Here is a 22,435-nt window from a genome sequence, read left to right on the forward strand (position 1 = left end):
TGTGCATGCTGGACCTGGGCCCTCAGACCACAGAACTGGGCCCAGGGTGGCCAGAAGAGGCCCAGCCCTGCCCCAGTCAGCAACTCCAAATCCCACAGGAGCTGCAGGAAGGCGGGATGCCGGGACGTGAGGGGGCACTCGCCCCACCCTCTGCCTCACCCCCTGGCTGGTCAGCCCCTACCTGCTCCTGGGCCCGCCGGCTCCGCTCCATCTGCAGCAGCACGGTGGGCAGTTCCAGGACCGAGGGGCAGGCTCGGCCCTCTTGCACCTGGGAAGGCAAGGTGGAATCAGACCCCATGGAGACCTGCCCTCTCAGAGATGGTGCCCTGTGGCCCTCACCTGCCACAGGGCAGCCTGGAGCTGGTCTAGGCCTGCAGGGCACCGGAAGAGGTGCTGGTACAGGGCCAAGGCCTGCCTGGGGCTACAAGGGAGCCCTAGGTCCCCCAGGGTGGCTGCCTGCTCCATGGAATTGGGGGCCTAGGAGGGTGTCCCCCATCCTACTCCCTGCTGCTCCTGGAGAAGAGAAGGACCAGGAGCTGGGGACAGGGGGAAGAAGGAGACAAAGGCTCCTGAGCTCAGTAATGCAGGGCCCTGACATCTGAGCCAGGCCTGGGCCTCAGCCAGGTCTCATAGAGACGCTGGCCTGACTTGGATCCAGGTTTCTTGGCCACGTGGGTGGCAGTGTGGGGTGAGGACTGTGACTCTGACAGAGAGAGGTGTGTGTGGGTGCTCGTTTGCAGCCCCGCGTGAACATCTGCTTTGTGTATACAGTTGATGCTTAAACAACACAGGGGTTAGCGGCCCCGACCCTTGCTGCAGTCAAAAATCCATATATAACTTACAATCCGCCCTCTATATCTGAGGATTCAACCTATCGGGGATGGTGGAGTACTGTAGTATTTACCACTGAAAAAAATTGTGAGTATAAGTGCATCTGTGTAGTTCAAACTCATGTTGTTCAAATGTCAACTATATATATGAAGTCCCGAGAGGCATGAGTAAGTCATATACTGGATAGTTGTCTCCGAGGGGCAGCAAGGGAAAAGGTTAGCCATGTCATCTTTGATCAGAAGGGTGATCAGCACAGCGAAAGCCCCAGTGGCCATTGGTCCCCACAGGCTGTGTTAGTCGACAGGACCATTTACATTTCAGAACACCTAGGCATGGACCCTGCAAGTGGACAACTTGTGCCAGGAGGGGTGGCAGAAGAGACTAAACAGGCTCTTACAAACATGGGTGAAATTCTGAAAGCAGCAAGCTGCAACTTCACAAATGTGGTAAAAACAACTGTTTTTCTGGCTGACATAAATGACTTCAATACTGTCAATGACTCTACAAACAATATTTCCAGAGTAGCTTTCCTGCTTGAGCTGCTTACCAGGTTGCTGCTTTGCCCAAAGGAGACTGTGTTGAGATTAAAGCAATAGCTGTGCAAGGACCTCTCACAATAGCATGACTCTAAGTGGGCCCAGTGTTCTTTAGTCTGGAATTTTAATAATATTTTTTAACTAATAGCTTAATATTTGTTGGAAAGTGTAAGGTTGAAATACTATGAAAATACCATATAATAAGGGGAACTGAACATGAATTGAAGATTAATGATGAGTCTAGTTACCAATATTATAAATTACATTTCTATAACACTTGTATTGCTGGGTGTGGGAAAACAGACATACCTTACTTAACTCAGAAAAATAAAAGTAGAAGGAAATAACATGCAGGAAAGATGAGTTACTATTCCCGCGGAACAAGAATCAGCACACCTAATTCAATTAAACTCTTAATTTAATGATGTGAAGTATTTTGTTATGTCAAATATGTGATTCTGCTTTTACTTGAGTAAAATTAAAGTTTGAATGGTAGAGGTAAAGGAGAAGAAACTGGACCAAATTTTATAGAGATAATATTTTTCTAATGGAAATAAAGTAGCTTGTAGATTTAAAAAAATAAAAATTGTATATATGAAGCTTGCAACTGCATTATAGATGTGATATATACCCAATACTTTGGCCACCTGATGCGGAGAGCCAACTCATTGGTAAAGACCCTGATGTTGGGAAAGATTGAAGGCAGGAGGAGAAGGAGACAACAGAAGATGAGACGGTTGGATGGCATCACCAACTCAATGGACATAAGTTTGAGCAAACTCTGGGAGATGGGGAAGGATAGGGAAGCCTTGTGTACTGCGGTCCATGGGGTCGCAAAGAGTCAGACACGACTTAGCGACTGAACAACAACATGCCCAGACAGGCAGCAGCTCCCAACAGCTTACTGCATGCCAGGACACAAGATGCTGCTGTGGACGTGTGATCCTTTCTTGAAGCAACTCTATGAAGCAACTGGAATCATCTTCATCCCCATTCCACAGATGAGAAGATCAGGCCCCAGAGAGTAAGCTGCCCTAACACAGGGCACTGTCTCCCTCATCTGGAGACACAGCCCAAGAAACAGGCTCCAGGAAAATGTGGTCCCAAGTGTGAACTGTAACGCACTTCCCTAGTGCTTGCTCCAAACCATCTGTGGTCATTCTGTTTATTCCCCACAACACAGGGGATAAATGGGTGAGGACACTGCGTAAGTTACGACAAGGGGGGAGAAAGGGCATATGAGACGGTTTGTCATCTTCCCCTGCTGTCAGGAGTATCCTGGCCTGCCTGAGTCTTGGAACAGCTCCCTGAAAGGGGCCCCAGCAGAAGCGGGCTGAACAAGCAGGCACGGAGTCTCAGTTCAGCTGGCTCTCCCTTCAACCCTGTTGGAATACTGGGGGCCCCACCAAGAGAACTGAGTCCCCCAACCCCAATTGTTTAGCTAAGATCCCTAAAACACCAAGATCACACAGCTGATAGGTGGCAGAGAGAATTAAGAGTTCTCTTCGAAAAGAGACTTTTCTTGTCAAAAAAGACTTTTTTTTTCAATTTCAGACTCCCAAGTTCTTTTTCCTATAAGGATGTCTTTGAAAGTTGCACGCGTGTCCCCTTCCCGCATGTCCATCAGGGGTGGGTGTAGCTGTGAACACACACGGGGTGCGTGCGTGGATTTATCTGGGCTTCTGAGGGTCTGTGTGTGTAGTCCCTCATGGGTCTGCATGTCATCACATACATACTGTTTTCCCGTTCCTCACCCCAGGCGCAGGGTCCCTGTGTCACCAGATCTTAGAGTGGCCCACAGGGTGCCTGAGCTCTCAATATCCCCAAAACCACGAGGAAAGGGGATGCGATGTGGGGACTGACTCCCTTCTCCGGGCTCCTCAGCCCCTGCACGATTGCACAAGGATCCACAGAAGCCCCCGCAGAGGGGCCACAGGCTGTGCCTACGACATGTAAGCACAGGGCTGGGATGGGACTCCTGGGTCCTCCTCTTGCCCACAGCAGGGTTTCCCAGGCAGCCCAGGGTGTGGCAGGCAGGGCAGCCCAGGGATGCAGGCTCAGGGAGTGTGTACGGTCTGGGCCTGAGTCCCCACAGCTGCCACCACCCCAATTCTTGGACACTGACCTCTGGACCCCACATTGCAAACAGCTCCCCCACCACCCCAGCACCAGGAGGAAGCACACATACACACAAGGAAACCTTAGGGTGGACCCTGAGTTTACTGTTTCCGATGCAACACAGCTGGGGTCTTTGTGGGAGCCACGCCCAGCCTCCCAGCACCCAGCTCGGGCGGGAGGTGCTCGCCAAAAGGAGACTTCATGTCCGGATGAGTCCTGGTCAGTGTCGTCCGGGCTCAGGTTGGCCCCTGAAGCTCCTGGCTGGGGTTGCGCGGAGTGCTGGGCAGCTGGTCCCCAGTGAGCAGGACAGAGGGGCAGGCCTCAGGTGAGATACAGTGGGCCTCGTGCTCCACCAGGCCCGCTGGGCACTGGCAGCCGGGGATGCAGGGCCGCACGCAGTGAGCTGCCAGCTCCCCCAGGGGGACGTGCTTGTTGAAGCAGGTGCGGGGACAGGGTGGGCCACACTCATCAAACACGAAGCCGCGGTCCAGGGGACAGCCCACCACTGCGGGCAGAGTGGAAGGAGGAATCACCATCCAGTCCCCAGGCTCCCCACCCAACCCCGTAACCCTCCCTGAACCTTTCCTGTCCAGACTTGAGCCCTCCGTGTCACCCTCTCCCCAGCTTGCACTGGGCACTACCCCCTCACCGCAGAGTGTGGGGCCCCGCCAGGCTGGTGTCACCCCTGCCTGGCGACAGTGGCTAGCATAGGCTTCCAGGGCGTCACAGAGGCAGGCGTCAGAGGAGGAACCGGGCCCGCAAGCACAGAGGTCATACACGCAGGCGGCAAAGAAGGGGTCTGGTGGCACCACAGCATGGCAGCGGCTGAACGGGGTGGACTTCAGCACCGCACACCGGGCGTTGGCCTCACGCCTGGCACGGTACCCTGCTGCCCGGCATGGATCCACCTCACGGCCCTTGGAACAGGGCCGACCAGGTCCTGGGCCCTCTGGGACCTAGAAGGGGAAGGCGGCCTTGATCAGGTCAGCGGCCTGGCAGCTGACCTTTGTGTGCTATGTTCTTCCAAGAGCTTTGCACCAAATGTTTTGTTGTAGTCTCAAAAACTTCCTTACAAGAACAGCAAAGAAAGCATCAGCTACTTTTCCTTTCCCCCATTTTACAGATTGTAAAATCAAGGCCCAGAGCAGTTAAGTGTCTTGTCCGAGACTTAGAGTCAGTGAGTGATGAAGCAGGCCTTGGGGATTCAGTTGATGAGATCCCTTCCAACAGGCGCCCCCCCCATCCCAGCACTGTAACAGGCAAGAAGACCCCAAACCTTCCTGAAAGCCCCAAAGCCCAACCCCTCCTTTCCTTACCAGAGGGCTGCTCTGAGACTCAGGCTCAACTGTGCCTCCCCCAACCTCTCACTTCTGTGCAACTCACCTGCCAACTATTCCCAAATGCAGCCTCAGTGGACCGGAGCAGTTCCTCAGGGTCCCGCAGGTCATCCTGGGCAAAGCCATTGAAGTTGCCGCAGAGCCCACACATGTGGCCCCGGTAGGAGCCAGGCACTCTCACCTCCACCTGGGACCGCCCATCCCACAGCACCTGTGCAGAGAGGTGGGGACTGGAGAGCAGGAGAAAGCCAGGGGCCCCAGGAAGCCCAGGGCCCGTCTCTGTGGTGTGTCAGCATGCCCCCTGCAGGAGGGGAGGAGAAAGGACAGGTGGAGTGCCTCAGGAAAGGGAGGCTTGCTCTGGCCAAGGCCAGGAAGACACCTGCGGTGTCAGCCCTGGGCAAACACAGAAGATGTGAAGAGGTGAACACAGCTCCCTCAGGAGGGCACCTTCTCCTGTCATCATCCCTGAGCTAGGCTTCCCCGTGAAATGCAACCCACTTCCAGAGATTCACTCCCTCACGGGCATTCAGGCCTTACAGAGGACAAAGCACAAATAGAGTCTGTATCCTAAGTTTTCGTGTGTGCTAAGTTGCTTCAGTCATGTCTGACTTTGTGTGACCCCCATGGACTATAGCCCACCAGGCTCCTCTGTCCATGGGATTTTCTAGGCAAGAATACTGGAGTGGGTTGCTATACCCTCCTCCAGGAGATCTTCCCAACTCAGGGATCAAACCTGTGTCTTTTATGTTTCCTGCATTGGCGGGCACGTTCTTTACCACTAGTGTCAACTGGGAAGCCCCATCCTAAGTGTAGATAAGCCATATTTTGTATACTTACAAATGTGCTTGTGGCTGGAGGCAAGGGAGTGAATTACTTTTTGACATGGGAATTGGAATCTCTGAAACCATCTAGGAGAGGGTAGTTGACATTGCCCCCCGCTTCCCCCACTTGAGGGATGGGAAAGCTGAAGCCCAGAGGACTGGCTTCCCTGGTGGCTCAGTTGGTAAAGTGTCTGTCTGCAATGTGGGAGACCTGGGTTCGATCTCTGGGTAGGGAAGATCCCCTAGAGAAGGAAATGGCAACCCATTCCAGTATTCTTGCCTGGAAAATTCCACGGATGGAGGAGCCTGGTAGGCTACAGTCCATGGGATCACAAAGAGTCCGACACGACTGAGCAACTTCACTCACTCACTCAGAGGACTGGCTTAAGGTAATGGCCTAAGAGCCCCAGCACATCGGTGGCTGGAAACCAGGCTCAGAACTCCTTTCATCACACCTGGAGTTCTCTAGCCCTGATTCCTCTTCCCCCTAGAATCCCGCAGAACTCTCTCAGCTCCTTGGCCCCATGGCCTGGCAGGTAGTTGGTATTACCCCTCCTACAGAACAGGCGCCCCCTGCCCCGCACTGGCCCCGGCCGCACCTGGAGCCCTGGCTGGGAGTGCAGCACCACCGTGCGTCCCCGAAGCTCTACATAGAACAGCAGTTCCTGCAGGAAGGGCAAGGCCACAGGGCGCCCGTCCACCTGGAGAAGGGACGTGGGAGGAGGACCGAGGTCGGGACAGAGAAGGGGACAGCGCTGACCGACCGGCCCCCGGATCCTTGGCTCTACTGACCGTGACCGCCCTGTCCTGCAGCAGCCGCACGGCCACGTCTCCCAGCAGCACAGCCACTTCCTGGGTCCAGGACACGCCGCTCCGGCCCCGGTCATCGTTGGTCACGTGCACGCTGCAGGTGGGAGGCAGGCTGCAGGGGTCAGCAGGGCCGGGTGTGGGAGGCGGGCAGGGAGAAAGGCAGAGGGAGCGGGCAGGGAGAAAGGCAGAGGGAGCGGCGCACCTGAAGTCCCCGCCACGGCAGTCCTTGGCCAGCACGTAGCTACAGCTGCCCTGGAAGTGCAGCAGGCGGCCGTCGAAGGTGCGGTAATGAGGGTCTCCGAAGGCCATGCAGGAAGCGGGCCGGGGCAGGCAGCGAGGACAGCAGCTGCCGGGACTCAGGGCGGGGGCCTCGTCCTGGCCTCCGCCCCGCACACGGTCAGACACGCCGCGCTCCCGGCCGGGCCCCGCGCTGAGCCTCCCCGGAGGACCGAGCATCTCCGGGGAGGCTCCCTGGCTCCCGAGCTCCTGCTGGCGGAGGTCAGGACGCCACCTCGTGGCCATGTCAGACACTGCACGACCCGGGCGAGCCCGGTCTCCTACTTCCCCGGTGCTCCAGGTGGGCCGCGCCACGTGCTCACCCATCCCACCGCCCCAGACCCTGCACTCACGGGCCCACAGGAGAGCGGCGGGCAGCGCTGGCTCTGGCAGCGCACGGTGCCTGCCATGCAGGAGCAGTTGGTGCAGGCGTCCACGTCCCAGCGCTCCCCGGAGGCCACCTGCCGGCCCTGGTGCGCGCACGACGGGGCGGGGGCTGAGGGGACGGGAAGTGGCGAGAGTCAGATGCCCGTCCCTCACGTTGGGTCTCGCTCCGCGCCCCCGACCCCCAGCCCCATGGCCCTGGCCCGCACCTTGGCACCTCTCACAGCACCTGCCAGCCTCCCGCACCTTCGCCCAGCCGCGAGGGCAGGTGAGCGCCTGGCACTCCTCCAGGCGGCACTCCACATGGCCCCGCTGAGGACAAACGTCATTGCTCTAGGGACTTCCGGTAGGGTTTGGAGTCCCTGACCTCACACTTCTGCATCAGGGACTGGGCAAGCAACCCTTTTCCTATAAGGGCACCCACTTCAGGTAGGGGGTGAAATCACCTTCAGCTGCTTGCCCTCACACAGGGGTACCTCTGCCCTCTCACCCAGAGGGGGCGCCTTTTTCGAATTACCTTGAAGACCCCATGTTCTCTGGTCCAGTGTCCTGAGGCCCTTCACTTTTGCCTGTAAGGTTCTCCACCCCCCACCCCCCTCCCCCAGCTCACAAGGCAGGTGCACGTGACACAGGCGTTGCTGGGGTCCCTCCAGCTCTCTCCATCCACCGCTGTCCGGCCCGCAGCCTCCACCACACAGTCTGAGGACAAAGAAATGGGGATGGGGAAGCACTGTCATTCTGGCTGCATGAGCTCACCCTGAAGGCCCAGGGCAGGACGGTGCCCACCCCATCCAATTAGTACCCTCAGGGTGTTAATTTCTTCAACCAGCAGCACCATGGCCGACTAAATGGCAGACCTTACGCCAGCGCCCAGGATATCCAGAGCGTCCAGGATACTGAAAGAGCCAGAGGCTGGGACTTTCTCTGGTCTGACTGCCAGCTCAGCAGTGCGATGCCCTGCTAAGTGGGCCTGGGGTCCCTGAGCCCCCTGACAAGCCTCTGGCCGGCCCTGGAGAATCCAGGCTCCATTCCCTGCCTCCCTCCATGTCACGGGTCCCTCCTCTAACGAACAGCCCTCCGTTTCTATAAAAGAACAAAGCCTGCATTCGGAGTGCACACCCCAGGTTGCCCACTTGGCCCATAGACCACGCCTCCTGTCTCCCTCCTGGCTCATGTCCTGAGGATGCAGAGCAAAACTGGGCACGAACCCTGGCACACGGGGCAGCAGCTCCCAGGGGGTATGTAGCGTTCAGGCAGGGGACAGCTGAGCTCAGGACAGGCCCGGTGAATGCAGAGCCAAGTCAGGTCCTATGGAAGGGCATAGGAACAGCACAGGAAGAAACCGCAGGGAAGGCGCAGGGGCTAGGTGGAATGTGACATTCAGGATAAGTGGGTGAATGTTGCTGGGGTGATTGGGAAGCCTGGAGGTGCTAAAGAGAGGAGTCACAGCAACAGAGGAGGAAAAAGAGGGGGCTGGAGGAGTCCCCAAGGAAAGAGGGCTCACCTGGCACTGGCAGCTGTAGCAGGGGTCTGGTGGGGTCAACTCAGACCCCAGCAGGTGCTCTGTGCAGTGGCTCAGCGCCTCTGTGAAGACAAGAATGCAGTATGGGAGATGCTGGGGGAGCAGGGACGAAAGCCCCATTGACCGCCTGCCCCCTTACTGTGCCCCAGGATTTCTTGAGCCCAGGATATACTTATAGCCCTGACACCATCACTCCAGGGAAGATAAATCCTTTTTCCTTTTGTTTCAGCCAAGAAAAGTTTGGACTTTTGACAAGGAACTCTGCTAGGATGGGGGGCCTGGAAAAAAGTGTGGCTTCCTCAGCCTGAGGTCGCTAAGGACCATGGGGCTGCCTGGCCTGCCCCTCCCACTTCTGATCATTTTGTCTGGAAGGAAGCACAATGAGCCAGGTACCCCAGGTCCAATCCTGGCTCCAGCACTCAGAGCCTGTGCCATTTTTGGCAAATTAATCAATTTCTCTGAACTTCAATTTCTTCATCTGTAAAATTCCTTGTCACTGTAACTGTGAGAATTAAATGTGAAACCTGTTTATTAAAAGCACCAAGTACAGTGCGTGGCATACAGTAGGTGCTTAATAAGAATGGAAATAGTGACGGACTTTAAATTTTCTTAGGTTCCAAAATCACTGCGGATGGTGACTGCAGCCAGGAAATTAAAAGATGCTTGCTCCTTGGAAGAAAAGCTATGACAAACCTAGACAGCATATTAAAAAGCAGAGATATTACTTTGCCAACAAAGGTCTATCTAGCCAAAGCTAGGTTTTTTCCAGTAGTCATGTGTGGATGCAAGAGTTGGACTATAAAGAAGGCCGAGCACCTTAAAGTCTGATGCTTTTGAACTGTGGTGTTGGAGAAGACTGTTGAGAGTCCCTTGGGCTGCAAGGAGATCTAACCAGTCCATCCTAAAGGAGATCAGCCCTGGGTGTTCACTGGAAGGACTCATTAATAAAGACCCTGATGCTGGGAAAGATTGATGGCAGAAGGAGAAGGGGATGACAGAGAACGAGATGGTTGATTGGCATCACTGACTTGGCATGAGTTTGAGCAAGCTCTGGGAAATGGTGAAGGACAGGGAAGCCTGGCGTGCTGCAGTCCAGATAGTCAGACACGACTGAGCGACTGAACAACAGCAGCAGTACATGGCATACAGTAGGTGCTTAATAAGTATTATTATTTTTCTCTCCCCCAACAGCACATTCTAGCAGGTGTTGGTAAGGATAGCTCTCCCCACCTCTGTAGCTGGACCACCCAGTGCCCCTCTGGTCCTAAGATCCCTGCCCTCAACAAGCCAGCAGCCTGCACAACTGCAAACCTGTAGCACCACCTGCTGGACAAGAGGCGGCAGGCTTCAGCTCAGTTCAGTTCAGTCACTCAGTTGTGTCTGACTCTTTGTGACCCCATGGACTGCAGCACGCCAGGCTTCCCTGTCCTTTACCGACCCCCAGATCTTGCTCAAACTCATGTCCATCGAGTCTGTGATGCCATCCAACCGTCTCATCCTCTGTCATCCCCTTCTCCTCCTGCCTTCAATCTTTCCCAGCATTAGCATCTTTTCCAATGAGTCAGTTCTTTGAATCAGGTGGCCAAAGTATTGGAGCTTCAGCTTCAGCTTCTTCCTTCATTCAGTCCTTCCAATGAATATTCAGGATTGATTTCCTTTAGGATTGACTGGTTGGATCTCCTTGCAGCCCAAGGGACTCTCAACAGTCTTCTCCAACACCACAGTTCAAAAGCATCAATTTTTCGACACTCAGCCTTTCTTTATAGTCTAACTCTTACATCCATACATGACTACTGGAAAAACCATAACTTTGACTAGACAGACCTTTGTTGGCAAAATAATGTCTCTGCTTTTTAATATGTTATCTAGGTTTGTCATAGCTTTTCTTCCAAGGAGCAAGCGTCTTTTAATTTCATTTTCTTGGGTTCCAAAATCACTGCAGATAGTAACTGAAGTGATTTTGGAACCCAAGAAAATAAAGTCTGTCACTGTTTCCATTGTTTTCCCATCTATTTCCCATGAAGTGATGGGACCAGATGCCATGATCTTAGTTTTTTGAATGTTGAGCTTTAAGCCACCTTTTTCACTCTCCTTTTTCACTTTCATCAGGAGGCTCTTTAGTTCCTCTTCACTTTCTGCCATAAGGGTGGTGTCACCTGTGTATCTGAGGTTATTGATATTTCTCCCAGCAACAGTTAGTTTCCCTGGTTTCCCCTTAGGGCCGTACAGGTCTCACTGGCTAGGGTGTGGGCTTCTAGAACAACCCACTGGACTGAGGAAGGGGCTGGGACTGTGGAGGAGAGCTGGCTGGCCCTTCTGGTGTCACTCTGGGGGATGGCAGCCCTGCCCTCTTGGCCTCCCCCCAGTCCGGGGACTCACCGGCACAGGTGGGGCAGCACTGCTGGGGCCCTGGGGTCAGGAGCTGGCTGGTGGGGCAGCCCGCTAGGTGGGGGCACTGCCGCCGGTGACAGCGCAGGCTGGGTGTCCCTTCGGGCTGCAGCTGAACGAGAGAGCAGAGGGTTGGGGTCCGGGCCACGGAAGCCAAGAGCCGCCCCCTTTCCCCTAGACTCCAGGCACCTCTTGTCTGCCTTGTGCAGGTCAGACTCCCGTCTGCAGAGAGATTCAACCTCTCCCCAGACTTGCCCCTCACCCCCCGCCCCAATCCTCAGAGGTGACCTATGGGGTGCCTGCTCCTATAGTCACTTGGGCGTGAGCCTTTCTGTGACCTTTGAGCCTTCTGCAAGCTCAGGGCATCTTCCCTCCTCAGTCCCACTGCCTAATCTCCTGATCCATGACGTCATTTGCCTGCTCAAAACCCTTCCATTGGCTCACCGTGCTTTCAAACAGACTTCTCCCGATAGGGTCCCCGACCACTTCCCAGGTGCCTCCCCCCAGATTTCTACCCACACCACCCTCCACTCCAGCCGGGCGGGCCTACACACTGCCTGCCCCACAACCCCAGACTTCCTGGCCCTGTTGGCCCTTCACCCGAAGCCCCTGCCTCACTCCCTGGCCTCAGGGACACACGCCTGTCCCTGACCCCACAGTGCCTGCTCCCCACAGTGTCCAGGCTGCCCCTCCACGGTGCCCTCCCCTACCTCACAGACGCAGACTTCGCAGGGGTCTGCACCGGGCTGGAAGCTCTCTCCTGGCTCATACTTCCGACCCTCATGCTCACAGTCTTGTTGGAGGGTGAAGGTTGGGGGGTTGGGGGGGTACGGGTGGGGTGGGGTAAGAGTAGAACAGAACCAGGGAACTTTCAGACTGGCCGCCATGCCATGGGGGGGGGTTCTCTGCCCCTTGGACCCCCCAACCTCAGAGATTGGAGTGTGTGTAAGAACGGGGGCCACCCAGCCCAGGGCAATGGCAGGGAGATGCTGACTGGTTCTGCCTCCTTGCCACCCCCCGCCTCACCCCTCCCCAGGCATCGAGGGCATACCAGAGCACCGAGGGCAGCAGTCACTGGGCCCCTGGTGGGGCTGGGCACAGGAGGTGACACACTGGATGCGGGCACAGGTGATGACACCCTCATGACACATGCAGGAGGAGCAGGGGCTGTCAGGGGGCTTCCAGCTACTGCCTTCGGGGTGCTCCTCCCCATGAAACAGGCAGCCTGTGTCCAAGGTGGGCAGGGGTGAGCTCTGAGTCTGGGTTCTGCATGTCTGCCCCGATCCCCTGCCCCACTCTGCGTAGTCAGTAGGGCATGTGGGTAACCAGGAGGGGCTTCTTCAGGGCTGGAGTAGGAAGCTGGGACAGAACCCCTGTGTGTGCTGGAGGGGAAAGACACTGGGTCAGGGTCAGAACACCCAGGTTCTAATCCTGTTTCTGCTTGCTTGCTAGACCCCGAGCCCGGCAGTAAGCGCTGCCCGTCACAGCCCAGCACCAGCAGCAGTACCGGGCCTGCGGCAGGAGGGCGATACACACACGTGACACTAGTGGTAAAGAACCCGCCTGCCAATGCGGGAGACACAAGAGGCACAGCGTGGATCCCTGGGTCTGGAAGATCTCTCGGAGGAGGAAATGGCAACCCACTCCAGTATCTGTGCCTGGAGAATCCCATGGACAGAGCCTCGCAGGCTACAATCCATGGGGTTGCAAAGAGTCGGACAGGACTGAAGTGACTTAGCAGGCATGCACAGGATGAATGAAAGGTTCCATCACTAGCCATGTGCCCAAGGTAACTCCATCTCTCCAAGCCTCAATTTCCTTACCCATTAAATGGAGGTTTCTTCTGTCCTGCCTACCTCCCAGGCCAAGCAGATACTCATGGTTCTTATACCATTTGGGGCAGTGTATGGGGTTAGGGTCTTCTTCATAGGCTAAAAAAGACCCCTATTCTAGAACCAGGCAGCCTAGATACAAATCTTGACTCTGCCACCTACTTGCTAAGTGACCACGGGTAAGTTATGCTAACTCTCTGTACCTCAGTTTTCTCACCTGTAAAATGGAAATAATTAATCATAATACCTACCTGATGAGATGGTGTGTATAAAGTGCCTAACTCAGAGTCTGGCACATGGTGTATACTCAACAAATGTTAACTATCATGAGTACCATTATGAACCACAGCCTTTGACTGTGTGGATCACAACAAACTGTGGAAAATTCTTAAACAGACGGGAATACCAGACCACCTGACCTGCCTCCTGAGAAATCTGTATGCAGGTCAAGAAGCAACAGTTAGAAGGACATGGAACAACAAACTGGTTCCAAATTGGGAAAGGAGTACATCAAGGCTGTATATTGTCACCCTGCTTATTTAACTTGTATGCAGAGTACATCATGAGAAATGCTAGACTGGATGAAGCACAAGCTAGAATCAAGATTCCTGGGAGAAATATCAACAACCTCAGATATGCAGATGACACCACACTTATGGCAGAAAGCGAAGAAGAACTAAAGAGCCTCTTGATGAAAGTGAAAGAGGAGAGTGAAAAAGTTGGCTTAAAACTCAACATTCAGAAAACTAAGATCATGGCATCTGATCCCATCACTTCATGGCAAATAGATGGGGAAATGGAAACAGTGACAGCCTGGAAATCAGTCCTAAATAGTCATTGGAAGGATTGATGCTGAAGCTGAAACTCCAATACTTTGGCCACCTGATGCAACTAACTGACTCATTGGAAAAGACACTGATGCTGGGAAAGATTGAAGGCAGGAGGAGAAGGGGACAACAGAGGATGAGATGGCTGGATGGCATCATTGACTCAATGAACATGAGTCTGAGTAAATTCTGGGAGTTGGTGATGGACAGGGAGGCCTGGTATGCTGCGGTTCATGGGGTCGCAAAGAGTCGGACACAACTGAGCGACTGAACTGAACTGAACTGATATGAATGGGGTGTGGTTAGGAACAGGATAGCTTTGAGGATATTCCAGTAAGAATCTAGAAGGAGAAATGGGCTGGGCAGGCCAGGGGCAGGAACAGGAAGGAAGAGATGAAGGTGGGCATGGTGAGAGCTCAAGTCCTGAGGTGTGGGCAGGCCAGAAGGGTGGACAGGGAGGTGGAAAGGCTGGAGGAGAGCTGAGGGGAGGGCGGTGGGGCAGATGGAGGGACACGGGACCCAGCAACGGAAACAAGGGGGCAGCCCCCATCAGCCCGGCGCACCTCTGCAGCGAGGACAGCAGCTCCCCGGCTCCGTGACCTGGAGCGGGCAGGACAGGGGTGGGCAGTGCTGCCGCACACAGCTGACCTGGCCGGCCTGTGGGAGAGGCAGGCTCAGTGGCCTGCTCCCCCCGCCCCCAGCCCCTCGGCCACCTCCCTGCCACACCTGACAGAGACAGCGCTCACAGCTGCCTGTGGGCCCCTCGAACTCCTCCCCGTCCTGGTGCTCCTGGCCCTGAGAGAGGCAGCCTGTGGGCGACACGTGTCCTGGGTGAGGGTGCAGGGTCGAGCCACCTTGCCCGGTCCCACCTCAGGCCTGGCAGAGAGGGAGGGAGGAGGGGCAGAGAAGCGCGTGGGGGCAGGCGTGTGTGCTCACTGTGGCACATGGGGCAGAAGCAGGGTCCTGAAGACGGGCGAGGGCAGAGAGCTGGAGGACACGGCTTCTTCTGGCAGCGCATGGAGCCTTCCTGGGGGAGAGAGGTCGCCCGGCCACATCCCGACCCCCGTATCATCACACCCTCAAACAGGGCTGCACACGGCCCCTCCGTGGGGAGTACCTGTACTGACCCCCTCCCCTGGCCCCGGCAGACCTGAACCCAATCCTGCTCCCAGTGGATGTCACAGGCAGAGTGCAGCCCGGGAGGAGGAACAACCTTTTTTTCTTGCCAGAGAGGAGGATCAAGGGATGAAGGGTTCCCAAGCCCCCAGAGGGCCACCTCACCTGGCAGGTGCAGAGCGAGCAGGTGGGGTCTAGTGGGTCAGGAAGGGTCTCTCCAGGGGCAGCAGTGACGCCATGATAGAGGCATCCTGGGAGAAAAGGGAATGCAGTGGAAGGGGCTGCAATCAGCGGAGCCTTCCACCCACCCACTCACACACACACACACACACACACACACACACACCGGGCCACACACCACAGCCGGGCCTGGGGTCCTCTACCAAAGCTTAGCTACAGTCCGAAAGGGAGAGGTGAATGGCTGGGAAGGGGAGGGACGGGAGGAAAGACTTCGGCCAGACCACGGTGGAGAGACTTGTGTGCGTGAAGCGGGGGAGGACAGAGTAAGATTGCAGAGCACAGGCCAGGGTGGGAGGCGGATGTGAGGGAGGGGCACCTGGAAATGAAGGTGGGCTGGGCTTGGGAGGGTGGATGAAGGAAGCCAGGAGGGAAGGAAGGTGCTGGGCGTGTTGGGTGATTCAAGGGCTGTGGGAATCACTGAACGGCTTCTAGCCTCATGACATGTTTGAGGGAGGCAGGGTGACAGCCAAAAGACGTGAAGGTTTGGCCACACAGACCTTCTGCGTATTTGGTGAGTACGACAGTCAGCGTGAGGTGACAGCAGAGACCCAGAGGAGGCTGAGAATGGGGTGAGGAACCCAAGGAGAATCCAGGGTGTGGGCTTGCTGTGAGGCTGTCTCAGGGGAGGGTGACAGTGACCAGACCCACTGACAGGGGCAGTGGGAGGGCAGGTCTACCCTGGCAGGTCGGGCAGCAGTGCCCAGCTCGGGTGAGTGGGTGGCTGCAGCCCAGGGGCTCACAGGGCCGGCGGCCACAGGTCACGAAGCCTCCGAGGCAGGTACACAGGTTGCAGGGCTCGCGGGGATCTGGGAACTCCTGGCCACTCAGGTAGGACTCCCCCAGATACTCACAGCCTTCAAGAGAGAACAGGGAGGCCAAGGTGGAGGAGTGGAAATCAGAGAGGAGACCGGTCATCTGACTCTGAGCTTGGACCTGGCCTGAGTTCAAGGGCTCAAAGGGCACCTGGGGGCAAGGGGCAGGGCTAAGTGCTGGCAGTGGAGGGGGCTGTGCAGGGGGGTGGATGGACTGGCCAAAGGACAGACTTTCTCCCCTTTGGTCTGCAAAGAAGCCCCCTGTGCAGTCTATAGGGAAAATCCACCTAGAATTTAGTCCAGGGCTTTTTTTCTTATAATAATAAATATCTTTGACCCATACCAGGGCAGTAAATTGGATGGCATCACTGAGTCTATGGACATGAGTTTGAGAAAGCTCCGGGAGTTGGTGATGGACAGGCAAGTCTGGTGTGCTGCAGTCCAAGGGATTACAAAGAGTTGGACATGACTGAGTGACTGAACTGAGGGCAGTAAAGGGGCTTCCCTCGGGGCTCAGATGGTAAAGAATCTGCCTGCAGTGCAGGAGACCTGAGTTTGACCTCTGGGTTAGGAAGATCCCCTGGAGAAGGAAATGGCAACCCACTCCAGTATTCTTGCCTGGAAAATCCCATGGACAGAGAAGCCTGGCAGGCTACAATCCATGGGGTCGCAAAGAGTCGGACATGACTGAAGTGACTTAGCATGCGCTCTGGGCAGTAAAGAAGACTTTGAGCCTGCCCTCCCAGCCCACCCCCCAGTCCCTTCCCCTCACCATCACAGGCAGGGCAGCAGTCACCCTGGGCAGGGAAGGGGCACTGGGCAGGTGCACAGGCCCTGGGCTCACAGCTGATGCTGCCCTCCCAGCAGAGGCAGATATGACATCTGGCAGTGGGCGAAGGGAAGCGCTCCCCGCTGGTGAACTCCTTCCCCTGGTACAGGCAGCCTAGTGGGACAGGTGAGAGGCTGGGGGCTCGTGGAGTACCAGGCGCATTACCAGGGCATGCTGCCCTCCCAGCCCTAGAGGCCAAGCCATCCCGGAGACCACCCCCCACCCTGCCAGGCCCTGTGGATCAGGTGGGCACTGTTTCCCCATTTTCTTAGTGAGAACCCCGATGTGGGAGGGGCAGGCCAGGAGGAAGTGGGGAGAGGAGGTGGCATCCTCCTGGAGATAAAGAGGGGCGTGGAGGAAGAGGGGCACCAAGAAGGCGAGGGGTGGAGTTGGAAGAAGGGGGGACAGGGCAGGGAGGGGGATGACCAGGGCGTTACCGTCACAGGAGGGGCAGCAGGGCCCCTGGTGCGGGTGGGTGCAGGGCACGGGAGGGCAGGGCAGTCTCCGGCAGGACACCGAGCCGTCCAGGCAGAGGCAGCGGCGGCAGGGGTCGTCGGGCGGGGAGAAGTGCTCCTGGTGGTGGGCAGGGACCAAGCCCCCTGGCCGGGGGCAGCCCGAGGGGGCAGCTGCAGGGGAGAGCCTCCATCAGCAGGGCTGGGGACAAGCTGTGGAGGGGATCCAGCCTGGAGAGGTGGCGAGGGGCGCAGTGCCTACCTGGGCACCGTGGGCAGCACTCTCTGGGCAGCAGGACCGGCTCTGGGCAGGGCAAGGGTGGGCAGCGGCGCGCCAGGCACTGCACAGTGCCTCCCTGCAGGTGGACCAGTCCAGGGCCAGTTAGCGTAGGAGGTGGAGGAGCCCCCACGCCTTTCCACCCTGATCTTGGCTGACCTTCCTGGTCTCCCCAAGCCCCACCCTCCCTCCCCCGACTCCTCCTCCCATCCGTATGGCAGACTCACCAGACAGTGACACAGACGGCAGGGATCGGAGGGGTGGGGGAAGTCGGCCCCGTTGGGGTACTCTTTCCCACCAAAGGCACAACCTGGAGGAGAGGGCAGCTAGAGGCCCAGGGGAGGCCCTCCTCCCCCAAGGGCACGCTGCCCTCTCCAGACCTAAAGGCCAAGCAATCCCAGAAACCACCCCCTATTCTGCTCGCCTCACCATTGCAGTTGTTCTGGCAACAGACACCAGGCAGCGGGTGGGCACAGGAGGTCCGGGGGCAGAGCCGGGGTTGGCAGTGGGCATGGCCTTCCCGGCACTGGCATTCCTGGCAGGGATCTCGGGGGTGCGAGAAGCGTTCACCGTCCAAAAACACCTGTTTCTCCAGGACGCAGTCTGCACAGTGGGGTGGGGGGTGGGCACGATGGGGGCACAGAGACAGCGCAAGGAGCAGACTGACAGCCCCTCCCGCCTTGAGTCCAGAGCCACTGCAGAAGTGCCACTTAGAAGCTGTCCCCATGGAGTGAGAGGGGGAGGAGGGGCTGTACACACGCAAGGGTATCTCTGTGAGCACACGCGCGTGTGTGTATGTGTGTAGTCCCTTTACCTGCAGGCAGATGTGTGTGCCTCTGAGGGTGAAGAGCTGTAGGGCGAGTGCACGTGCCTGCCTGTGTTTGTGATTTGCGCCCCGCACACTCTCCATGTGGGCAGGGATCAGGGCACACCACATCCCAGCTCCCAGCCTATGGTATGGAAAACTTGAACACTTGTCATCTGAACCCGTCTTGTACAGGTAGTTACACGAGATCCGGGTGTGCGGGCAGTGGAAGAGGAAGTAGTACAAGATGGGAGAGAAGGGTGGGTGTAGTAACATGAAGGACAAACGGATGTCTGCCGTGTCTCCCACCCCTGCCTTGTGAGTTCCGGAGAGTTCCAAGCTGTGTCAGACTGAAAACAATTCAGAAGGCCATTGCTGTCTAAAGTTAGGGTTAAGGTTAGGCCCCCAAGGGGGGGGCTTCCCTGATAGCTCAGTTGGTAAAGAATCTGCCTGCAATGCAGGAGACCCTGGTTTGATTCCTGAGTCGGGAAGATCTGCTGGAGAAGGGATAGGCTACCCACTCTAGTGTTCTTGGGCTTCCCTTGCAGCTCAGCTAGTAAAGAATCTGCCTGCAATGTGGGAGACCTGGGTTCAATCCTGGGTTGGGAAGATCCCCTGGAGAAGGGAAAAGCTACCCACTTCAGCATTCTGACCTGGAGAATTCCATGGACTGTATAGTCCATGGAGTAGCAAAGAGTTGGACATGACTGTGCGACTTTCACTTTCACTAAGGGCCCAAGGGGCCATGGAGTGTTAGAGTCAAGGGTCCCCCGAGCCACACAGGTGCAGTAAGTACATACCTGGGCACCTGGGGCAGCATTGGCTGGGTCCCCTCTGAGGCCTGGCACAGGTTGTGGGAGGGCAGTTGACCAAGGAGCACGTCACGGTCCCATCCTGGGAGCAGGTGAGAGGGCAATGGCGGTGGGTCCTGGGAGGGGCTGAGCCGGGCAGCAGCAAGCCTGGGGAGGTACCTCGCAGTGGCAGGTGTGGCAAGGGTCTGCGTCTGTGAAGTTCTGCCCGTTGGCATACACTTGGCCATGGTAAGTGCAATTCTCACAGCTGGGGCAGCAGGCACCTGGGCAGGGCAGGTGGGTCAGAGCCCTACACATCAAGGTGAACTGGTCAAGGCACAGGGGAGAAAGCTAGCTCAGGGCAGGGCACTCACCCGGGGGCTGGGTGGGGTGCTGGCAGGGGGCTGGGGAGCAGAGCAAAGTCCCACACACAGGTACCCCAGCTTGACAGGAGCAGGTTGTGCAGGGCTGGCCATCAGGCTCCCACTGGACACCCTCAGCAAACTCCTCTCCATCAAGCACGCAGACTACAGTGGTGTGAGGCAGGGAATGGGTGTCACCATGGCAGCCCAGGCACCTCCATCCATCCCTGTCCTTCCCAGACTACCCAGAACCCTTCCCAGGACCCTAGCTTCACCATCCCCACAGCAGCCTCTGAACCCACTCTGGAATGGCTGGTGGACTTAAGGATGTGCCCCCACTCCCTTACTGTGAAGAAACACTCCTGGCTGCTGTGAGCAGCACCCTTTCATGGTTGTTCCCTGCCCCGTCCCCCAATACACACACCTGAGCAGGGCTCGGGGCCAGAGTCAGGCAGGGTGCAGGGCATGCCTGGGCACTCACGCTCCTCGCAGGAGACTTCACCAGCCTAGGAGGGAGGCTGGGTGAGAGGCCCTCAGGGGACAAGACAGAACTGGGATGTGAGACAGCAGGACTGCCTACCTGGCAGGAGCAGTGGGCACAGCGGCCACTCTCTTGGAGCTGGAAGGTCTCCTGGTTCTGATACTTGTGTCCCTGGTACTCACAGCCTGGACAGGAGGACAGAGGGGCAGGGGGACAGGGCTGGGGGCTGATGGGGAAGCCTCACCACACCTGAGGCCTCCACCACCCCTCCATCCTGATAAGGACAGTCACACATGTCCTCCAGGAAGCCCTGCCTGCCAGCCTCCACCAGCCCCCAGGTGCCCAGCATGCCATGAGGTGAGGAGAGAACTCATCCCTCACCCTTGGTGACAGAGCTTAGGTTGGTTCAAGGGGGCTTCTGTAGGTTCGGTAGAGGCAACCACCCCCACCCCCAGACCCAGAGCCTCTCCTGGGGCAGTGGCTAGCCCTCCCCCTGGTGACTGGAGCCCTCACTCACTGTCACAGACAGGGCAGCACTCCCCCGGGGTCCTGCCTGGGTGTCTGCAGGGCGTGGGTGGGCAGGGTGGAGGCTCACACTGGACACTCCCATTCTGCCAACAAGGCCTGGTCAGCATGTGAGAGGCAGGCCCAGACGCCAACCCCTCCCTACCGGGCAGCCACACTCACGACACAACGGCAGCGCGAGCAGGGGTCCCCAGAGCCCAGGGGCTCCCCGCTGCGGTAGTCCCGCCCATTTAGGAAACAGCCTGTTGGGAAGACGGTGCCTGAGACCCTCCTCAGGGCCGTGTGCCAGTCAGTGTCCTGATCTTCTCAGGAGGCCTGTGATAGGCTGTCCATCCGCTTTCCGATCCCCCGACCACCTGCTGACTCACCATCACACACCGGGCAGCAGGTGCCCGGGAGGGGCCGGGCAGGGTATGGGCACAGATTGGCACATTCCCGCTGGCGGCACCGGATGTGGCCTTCCTGTGGGGGACAGAGGAAGGGGCTATCAGAGCGCAGCCAGGTAGCAAGATAGCCTTCGAGTCCTAGCTATCCATTAACTAGATGTTGTTATGAGCAAATTGTGTCCCCCTTCATATTCTTATGTTGCAGTCCTAACCCCATCAGAATGTGACCTTATTTGGAAATAGAGTCGTAGCAGATGTAGTCACATAAGATGAGGTGAGACTGGAAGGGGGTGGTCTCTGATCCAACGACTGGTGTTCTTTTAAAAAGGGGAAATTTGGACACAGACACACACAGGGAGAGCAGCATGTGGGGACAAAGGCAGAAGCCACAGGGTGCCAAGGATTGCCATCCAGCCGCCAGAGCTGGAGAGGGGCCTGGAACAGTCTCCCTGACAGTTCTCAGTCAGAACCAACCCTGCCAGCACCTAGGTCTTGGACTTCTGCCTCCAGAGCCATGAGAGGACCAATCTCTGTTGTTTAAGCTACTCTTTGTGGCACTTTGTTACTGCAGCCCTAAAAACAAATACAGATGTATAACCTGGCATGTCACCTAAAGTTCTCTGTGACTCAGTTTACTCATCTGGAAAAAAAAGAGAATGATCCTATTTGCAGGAATAGAAATGCAGACGTAGAGAATGGACTATGGCACGAGGGAAGGAGGTAGGGGAGGGGAGGAGCTGGGAGAGTAGCGCTGAGATATATGCACTACCATGTGTAAATAGCTAGCTGATGGGAAGCTGCTGCGATAGCACAGGGAGCTCAGCTCGGTGCTCTGTGATGACCTAGAGGGGTGGGAGAGAGGCTCAAGAGGGAGGTGACATGTGTATATGCATAACTGATTCTAGTCTAGTCAAGGCTATGGTTTTTCCAGTGGTCATGTATGGATGTGAGAATTGGACCATAAAGACAGTTGAGCCCTGAAGAATGAATGCTTTTGAACTGTGGTGTTGGAGAAGACTCTTGAGAGTCTCTTGGACTGCAAGGAGATCCAACCAGTCCATCCTAAAGGAAATCAGTCCTGAATATTCATTGGAAGAACTGACGCTGAAGCTGAAACTCCAATACTTTGGCCACCTGATGGGAAGAACTGGCTCATTGGAAAAGACGCTAATGCTGGGAAAGATTGAAGGCAGGAGGAGAAGGGGACGACAGAGGATGAGATTTTGGATGGCATGAGCAGCTTGATGGACATGAGTTTGAGTAAGCTCCAGGAGTTGGTGATGGACAGGGAAGCCTGGCATGCTTCAGTCCATGGGGTTGCAAAGAGTTGGACACGACTGACTGACTGAACTGATAGCTGATTCACTTTGTTGTACTGCAGAAACCAACAGAACATTGTAAAGCAATTAAACTCCAATAAAGAACTTTTAAAATAATGAAATAAAAAAAGTTTTAAGGAGACAATAATAGTGCTGTCCTCACAGCCTTGTATGGGCATAAGATAAGTATGTGGTGTGGCATCCCTCTCCAGAAGCTGACACTTAACAAACACACAGCTGCTACGACTCCCCACGGTCTTTCCCAGACAGACCCAGTCCCTGGAGTTCACACCTATACCTGGCTCGCTACCTCCAGCCCCATGAGTGTCTCTCACAGGTGGGGTGGGCATGTGGGGTG

At 56.5% G+C, this 22,435-nt stretch overlaps 1 protein-coding gene and 1 pseudogene across 9 annotated transcripts in view; one reads left to right on the forward strand and one right to left on the reverse strand.

Moving 5' to 3' along the window:
• Window positions 1-489: 489 nt before the first annotated feature.
• LOC133246397 (2-iminobutanoate/2-iminopropanoate deaminase-like) lies at window positions 490-2,849 on the forward strand (annotated as a pseudogene).
• A 719-nt stretch (window positions 2,850-3,568) lies between these two features.
• The window catches only part of KCP (kielin cysteine rich BMP regulator), a 46,196-nt gene continuing 27,329 nt past the window's right edge, over window positions 3,569-22,435 (reverse strand). For 4 of the 9 annotated variants that reach the window (XM_061414643.1, XM_061414644.1, XM_061414642.1 and 1 more), the window contains 32 exons: window positions 20,741-20,834; window positions 20,535-20,614; window positions 20,365-20,458; window positions 19,947-20,032; window positions 19,791-19,872; window positions 19,379-19,531; window positions 19,185-19,288; window positions 19,014-19,107; window positions 17,838-18,011; window positions 17,636-17,718; window positions 17,394-17,487; window positions 17,117-17,305; window positions 16,623-16,793; window positions 15,716-15,892; window positions 14,964-15,049; window positions 14,619-14,709; window positions 14,409-14,491; window positions 14,246-14,339; window positions 12,075-12,248; window positions 11,734-11,816; window positions 11,015-11,135; window positions 8,618-8,697; window positions 8,322-8,421; window positions 7,724-7,812; window positions 7,323-7,425; window positions 7,083-7,225; window positions 6,656-6,828; window positions 6,436-6,547; window positions 6,243-6,344; window positions 4,869-5,033; window positions 4,135-4,441; window positions 3,569-3,990 (listed from right to left, as the gene is read on the reverse strand). In XM_061414643.1, the coding sequence (XP_061270627.1) occupies window positions 3,722-3,990; window positions 4,135-4,441; window positions 4,869-5,033; window positions 6,243-6,344; window positions 6,436-6,547; window positions 6,656-6,828; window positions 7,083-7,225; window positions 7,323-7,425; window positions 7,724-7,812; window positions 8,322-8,421; window positions 8,618-8,697; window positions 11,015-11,135; window positions 11,734-11,816; window positions 12,075-12,248; window positions 14,246-14,339; window positions 14,409-14,491; window positions 14,619-14,709; window positions 14,964-15,049; window positions 15,716-15,892; window positions 16,623-16,793; window positions 17,117-17,305; window positions 17,394-17,487; window positions 17,636-17,718; window positions 17,838-18,011; window positions 19,014-19,107; window positions 19,185-19,288; window positions 19,379-19,531; window positions 19,791-19,872; window positions 19,947-20,032; window positions 20,365-20,458; window positions 20,535-20,614; window positions 20,741-20,834 (4,050 nt within the window). In that variant the 3' untranslated portion in view covers window positions 3,569-3,721. Of the gene's footprint in view, window positions 3,991-4,134; window positions 4,442-4,868; window positions 5,034-6,242; window positions 6,345-6,435; window positions 6,548-6,655; window positions 6,829-7,082; window positions 7,226-7,322; window positions 7,426-7,723; window positions 7,813-8,321; window positions 8,422-8,617; window positions 8,698-11,014; window positions 11,136-11,733; window positions 11,817-12,074; window positions 12,406-14,245; window positions 14,340-14,408; window positions 14,710-14,963; window positions 15,050-15,715; window positions 15,893-16,622; window positions 16,794-17,116; window positions 17,306-17,393; window positions 17,488-17,635; window positions 17,719-17,837; window positions 18,012-19,013; window positions 19,108-19,184; window positions 19,289-19,378; window positions 19,532-19,790; window positions 19,873-19,946; window positions 20,033-20,364; window positions 20,459-20,534; window positions 20,615-20,740; window positions 20,835-22,435 lie in introns of those variants that run through there. The other 5 variants (XR_009736022.1, XR_009736023.1, XM_061414647.1 and 2 more) reach the window with 5 other exon arrangements.

This window comes from Bos javanicus, chromosome 4 (genome assembly GCF_032452875.1).
Source record: "Bos javanicus breed banteng chromosome 4, ARS-OSU_banteng_1.0, whole genome shotgun sequence".
Lineage (NCBI taxonomy): Eukaryota > Metazoa > Chordata > Mammalia > Artiodactyla > Bovidae > Bos > Bos javanicus.